General features: G+C 38.8%; 1 protein-coding gene across 1 annotated transcript; it reads right to left on the bottom strand.

The window, feature by feature from the left end:
* Positions 1-2,064: 2,064 nt before the first annotated feature.
* LOC134574807 (spermidine/spermine N(1)-acetyltransferase-like protein 1) lies at positions 2,065-5,205 on the bottom strand. Its single transcript, XM_063433873.1, has 2 exons — positions 4,986-5,205; positions 2,065-3,611 (listed from the first exon to the last, which is right to left on the bottom strand). The coding sequence occupies exons 1-2, from the start codon at positions 5,083-5,085 to the stop codon at positions 2,065-2,067; spliced, it is 1,647 nt and encodes a 548-aa protein (XP_063289943.1). The 5' UTR covers positions 5,086-5,205.
* Between the last annotated feature and the right edge of the window lie 1,453 nt (positions 5,206-6,658).

Raw genomic sequence — 6,658 nt, 5'->3', positions numbered from 1 at the left:
GTCGCAGACCGGAGAGGAGCTCGGCCACGCTACAGGGAAGGGGAGGTGAGGCAGTGCGGCAGCCGTCTGAGCGCTCTCTATAGAGCGCTCAGGCGGCTGAGGCATTTAAAGGTCTAGGTCTTATTTTCGGGGTAGGGCTTATATTGCAGCCCACCCTGATAATCCAGCTAGGGCTTATTTTCGGGGTAGGGTGTATTTTCGGGGAAACACGGTATCTGTGCACACCCAATGCTTTCTTATTAACAGGCAGTCATTTATTTGGAGTTCAGAGGAAAAGACAAAATTTCAGCACTGTCCAATGCCTTTTTTAGACTTGACAAAGGTACGGCATTGGATAGTGTTGAAATGTTTTTTCCTCTGAACTCCAAATAACAGACGGCCTATTAAGAAGAAAGCATTGGGGGTGCCTAGATGTATGTATTTGTTTCAGTTGGATTGATTATGAGTTGACCCTTATGGTTTGGAATATCCAGGTGGGAGTATTCCCCAAGTGAGTGTGTGCATTGCCTCCTACACTCTGCATCTCTTTGAAATGCTTGATAATAGATCTACCATTGGTAGAAAGAGGATCCAAGCACTCCAAGTATCTTGTACAACAGAAATGGTAGGCGCTCACTATTGCGTGCAAAATAAATTACGAGTACCGGCTGCAGTAAACAGTACAAGGATTCCCAGACCTCGTGAATGAACAGAAAACAAGAAAAATAGTGTCTAGCGCGCCCAGTTTGAGTATACAAAAAGTTATACGTACATAGATCTTCAGATAACTTTAACACAGTAGACCTCAGAATAATTTATTATTATTATATCTCTTTTATTCTGAGGTCTACTGTGTTAAAGTTCTGAAGATCTATGTCGGTATAACTTTTTGTATACTCAAACTGGGTGCGGTAGACGCTATTTTTAACCACTCCAAGTATCTTCAACGTGGTGTTTAACTTGTCCCAATAAACACATTTGAAGATACAGTAGTTTCTACTGATATCTACTCCCTGGGGCTGGTGCTGGCCCTTGGTCCAGTTTAGTACCCGGACCTTCACGTGATTGGAGTGTGGTTTGTTTTTTTCTCTTTTTGCAAATACTGATAATAGATTTACAACATAACAATTCTCATAAAATAATTAACATAATTTCAGAATTGGTAGTTACAGGAACGTCTATATGGGGGCTCTCGTGTCGGCTACAGATAATACATTTGTTATTGCTGTGGAATAGTTAAGCTCTTTCAATACTATAAGAAAGGATATCCATAGCCTGGTTTACAGTAAATTGCATTTTATTTGTCTAGATAATTATAAAGAACTTGATATTTAATCAAGTACTCATCGGGTGCACACAATACGGATAGTGCAAGTTTATGCTTGTGACTTCATTTTTTCGAGTTAGATAATTATTTTTCTTTTTTTTTTAAATATATATGTTCATAGTTTTGAGCTTGTTTTACAGTAAAGAGCTTACTTTGCATTTATGAACATTTTACTAGCTTTATGATAACGTTGGAGGTTTGGCTTCATGTAAGAAAACATTCTCATATTAAGTTTTTTAAGGGGAGGTTATTTCTAATCTTTATAAATACTACCTTTCTGCCTCTGCTTCTGCCTCCCCAGTATTACAATGAGCATCAATAGGTTAAGGTATGTAATGGTTCTACTTACTGTTTCTGATAGGTGTGAGGTCTGATTTAGTTTTAGGTTAATGAATTTTACATATTTTTACAATAATTTTTAAATGAATTATTTCTTTGTTATATTATTATAATTAATAATGTAATAATTGTATGACACCATGAGACACGCGGGGTGTGTATATTCCATTCAGTCATTGACCAAGGTTACAATTAAAATTCTAGTTCTGTATATTTATTTTAGGTAAATTCAGTAACAGAGATGAAAAGCAATCTTAAGTTGCGTTAAATAATTTAATTTATTATGATTACATTAATTTGATAGTAAACAGAATAAGAGATTTAATCAGTAAATAAGCAACATATATTGGCATGCAATGTTTTTCAAGCACAAGCTTCCTTGCAGCCTTAAATTCTAATTCTTATTTCATGCAAACTGACTATACAAGACTGGCTGGCTGGCTCTTGGCTGGCTGAGTTTGGGCTAGTTGGCTCACAGTTGGTTGGCTCTTGGCTGGCTGAGCTTGGGCTGGCTGTGTTTGAGCTGCTTGGCTCACAGTTGATTGGCTCTTGGCTGGTTGAGCTTGGGCTGGTTGGCTCACAGCTGGCTGGCTATTGGCTGGTTGAGTTTGGGTTGGTTGACTTACAGCTGGTTGGCTCACAGCTGGTTGAATATTGGCTGGTTGCGTTTGGGCTGGTTGACTTACAGTGGATTGGCTCACAGTTGATTGGCTTTTGGCTGGCTGAGCTTGGGTTTGTTGACTCACAGCTGGTTGGCTCTTGGCTGGCTGAGTTTGGGCTGGTTGACTCACAGCTGGTAAGCTCACAGCTGGCTGGCTGTTTGCTGGCTGAGCTTGGGCTTGTTGACTCACAGCTGGTTGGCTCACAGCTGGCTGGCTGATGGCTGGCTGTGTTTGGGCAGGTTGACTCACAGATGGTTGGCTCACAGTTGATTGGCCTTTGGCTGGCTGAGCTTGGGTTGGTAGATTTACAGCTGGTTGGCTCTTGGCTGCCTGAGCTTGGACTGGTTGGTTCACAGCTGGCTGAGCTTGGGTTGGTTGACTCACAGCTGGTTGGCTCACAGCTGGCTGGCTGTTTGCTGGCTGAGCTTGGGCTGGTTGGCTCTTGGCTGGCTGCGTTTGGGCAGGTTGACTCACAGCTGGTTGGCTCACAGTTGATTGGCTCTTGGCTGGCTGAGCTTGGGTTGGATGACTCACAGCTGGTTGACTCTTGGCTGGCTGAGTTTGGGCTGGTTGACTCACAGCTGGTTGGCTCTTGGCTGGCTGAGCTTGGGTTGGTTGACTCACAGCTGGTTGGCTCACAGCTGGCTGACTGTTTGCTGGCTGAGATTGGGCTGGTTGACTCACAGCAGGTTGGCTCTTGGCTGGCTGCGTTTTGGCAGGTTGACTCACAGCTGGTTGGCTCTTGGCTGGCTGAGCTTGGGCTGGTTGACTCACAGCTGGTTGGCTCTTGGCTGGCTGAGTTTGGGCTGGTTGACTCACAGCTGGTTGGCTCTTGGCTGGCTGAGCTTGGGTTGGTTGACTCACAGCTGGTTGGCTCTTGGCTGGCTGAGCTTGGATTGGTTGACTCACAGCTGGTTGGCTCTTGGCTGGCTGAGTTTGGGCTGGTTGGCTCACAGCAGGTTGGCTCACAGCTGGCTGGCTGATGGCTGGCTGCGTTTGGGCAGGTTGACTCACAGCTGGTTGGCTCACAGTTGATTGGCTTTTGGCTGGCTGAGCTTGGGTTGGTTGACTTACAGCTGGTTGGCTCTTGGCTGCCTTAGTTTGGGCTGGTTGACTCACAGCTGGTTGGCTCTTGGCTGGCTGAGTTTGGGTTAGTTGGCTCACAGATTGTTGGCTCTTTGCTGGCTGAGTTTGGGATGGTTGACTCACAGCTGGCTGAGTTTGAGCTGGCTGACTCACAGCTGGTTGATGCTTAGCTGGCTGGCATGCAGTTGGCTGAGGTACCACAGGTTCCACTGGATCTACTAATAACAAACACACATAGACATATTTGAACTTCATAAAAATACAAAAAGAACTTCAAAAATATATTATCAGTTTAAATAATACAGATTTATATGTGCATTTTATATTTGACCATTATGGGATATTTGTTAGTCTTATATGATCTTTATTCTTTGTATTGATTTTCTTTTTGGCACCTTGGTGTTGACATATTTTTAACAAATTCACATTACTACATCCACGATAACTCAGAGTTACTAGTCAAAGTAGTCACAGTATAAGTAAACCTGTATTAATAACCTAACGTGTACTTGTAAACATATCAGGGTAGAGTCTCCATTTTACATGAATTGTCTGGAAGTATTGATTTAACTCTATTCTCCTGCATCATGTGTTCTTGGATTTTACACTCTATGCTTTTTTCATTTTTCATTGCACTCCATACTTTTTTTGAAATGCGTTGTACATATAAGACATTGAAATACATGCACAATCTAATAAATTCAAATAATAAAAGATAAAAAGTCATTCACATTTTCCCGCTTCTACAAAAGTAACAAACCATGCTTTCCAAAAACTGCAAGTCTGCGCTACAAAAAAGGCATTGAAATAATCAACCATTTAGGGATTTAAATGTCCTTTTTTATAGTTATAATTTATATTTATATATATTTATTTTTTTCTCTTACCAATATTGAAACATTAATAGCAAATGGAAATAATTTTACCATTTTCCCTAGACCCCCCATCAATATATATACCATTAACGGCTGCGAAATATAAGGGTGTTGTCCTGTATGCTTCTCCAATTTAGAGTTGTAAACACCAGAGATAATTCTAGGGGCATTTTGAAGTCATAACATTTTCCCAGAACTGAGGTACTCATTCTTGTTTTGTGATTGATGATCTTTATTGATCCTAATTAAATGCCCTAATTCAAAGAAAGTAAAAGCCCCCAGTCAAGCTGTATGTTATACGGCTAGCAAGTCATTAAATAATCCAATGGGCATAGCAACATTTGTTCAGAGTGGACAAGGCATTCTTCAAATAAATTACCTTGTGATATTCAGATTCAAATGCATAAAGTCAACTGTCCAATGGGAATACACGTTTCAAGTCCAGCAATTAGTATGGAACTACAAAGTATTTCCATCTGCAAACAATATGGTGGGTCATAAACAAACATCGTAGCCATAGCTATGACAGAGGCAAACCTTCAGAACAAAGGGGGATTATAAAATTTAAGGGACATATTTGACATCTTTGCTCAAAAAGCAAAATAAATTCAAAACTGAAAGACATATATCTTTTAAGATGCAAATGTTTTAGGTATGAAAAAAGATTTAATTCAAGTAATTGTTTTATTTATTTATTTTTCATAGTGAATAACTTACGCTGTGGTGTGCTGCTGTCCTTCTTTGTGTCCTCATGGTGCTTCTCATAATAACCAACATCTTTTGGTTGATCCTTGTGACCTCCTTTGACTCCAGACATGGCTTTGAATAAGGCTATCTGCTTCTGGATCCAAATTAAGTAAAGAGAAATTAATGTTTGACTGTTCTCCACAAAGGAGCCGCTTTTATACTCGCTAATGGATACGAGATGACAGATTATGTCTTGTGTTGATTTTGACATGAAGAATGCAGATATTTGTGATATGTTTTTAAGTTTGCTTACATAGTTTCACATCCCTTTTGACAGCTGTCCCACCCACAACCCCCTTTCAATTGAGTCACCATTTCATGATTCGCCTGAATCTTTATGTCTCATTAATTTGTTCACCAAGGTATTTGAAGAATAGAAGATTTGTGTGATTTTGGGTGGACTCATCATCTTCTTATTCAGAAAGGTGAGGTCAGTTAGATCATAAAGCAAAACAAATTTGCAGTTTACTATATATCACTCTAACTCGGTAATTATATACCTGTCTTCGTATTGTTTAAAATGTGAACTGACATATTACAAAGTAATTTATTCAGCAAACTATCTTTGTTTTACTAATACTAATTATAGAATTAAAGGTTTATATCTTTTTTTTTTTTATCACTGTGTAATATTTTCCACTGGTATGGCAAGTATGAGTATTATTTACCAATACTTTAAATGTGGAATTCTGTTTTTAAAAGAAAAACCTAAGAAATTATTTTTTTTTGCCTCCAAGAAGAATTTTTTTATTTCTCGGTCACAAATAACATGTTTGCCATTCTTGACAAAATGAATCTATCTGTGACCTTCTAACCCTGGATTTTCAGTTGCCACCAATGACAACAGTTTGTAAATCAGTCATAATTTATGTGTATTATTTTCTAGCCATTTACATGTTATTACATTAATCTGTAGGGACATTTGTTGGACTCACCTTACATTTTAAAATTGTGGTTTAAAAGTTCTGAACTTAGTTTGTACTTGAACTAAGATTTCTAATCAAAGTTCACCAATTATTTTTCATCTCAGCTATCAATTGTATTGTTCCCAAGTAAAATACTGTATGCATGCAGCACTATAGATTATTCAATTAATGATTTAATGTATTTTTTCCCTGCCTGTACTAATGGCAGCAGCATGCCGGATTTATCATTAGGCAGAGTAGGCACTCGCCTACAGGCACCTTACCACTATGGGCACCTGTTTTCAGAACGTATAATGTAAGTAACTGGTAAGTAACAGGAGTGTTGGCCAATGTTCTCTCTGTAGTTGTGGGGATATTTATGGGATAATAATAGTAAACAGTTGAGAATTGCCCACTATTTCAATTCTCAGATCCCAAAGATCGTTATCGTGTAAGTGAGATATATTCCATATAAAGAAAATCACAATTTGTTATAAAAATAGATACAATTTATTTTTATATTCAAATAATAATAATAAGTAACATGCGAGACAATAATTAATGAAATTTTAGTATAACATGAATATGCAATACAATATGGTAATATATTTTCCAACGGTTAACACAGCTTAGAATCTACAACATTAGCTGTCAAGAAGATTTATGATGGGCTTCACAGAGAAAAAAAAGTTTCACACAGAGAACAGAATTCCTCAGAGTGCAGCGTAAGGTTGTAAA

Source organism: Pelobates fuscus, chromosome 10 (assembly GCF_036172605.1).
Source record: "Pelobates fuscus isolate aPelFus1 chromosome 10, aPelFus1.pri, whole genome shotgun sequence".
NCBI lineage: Eukaryota > Metazoa > Chordata > Amphibia > Anura > Pelobatidae > Pelobates > Pelobates fuscus.
The sequence above is the reverse complement of the archived record's forward strand: the minus strand, read 5'-3'. Positions and strand labels throughout refer to the sequence as shown.

Coding starts and splice junctions, on each gene's coding strand:
- LOC134574807 (XM_063433873.1), bottom strand. CDS start 5,085: ATGTCTGGAGTCAAAGGAGGTCACAAGGATCAACCAAAAGATGTTGGT. Junction 3,612..4,985: donor GGACAGCAGCACACCACAGC/GTAAGTTATTCA, acceptor GTTTGTTATTAG/TAGATCCAGTGGAACCTGTG.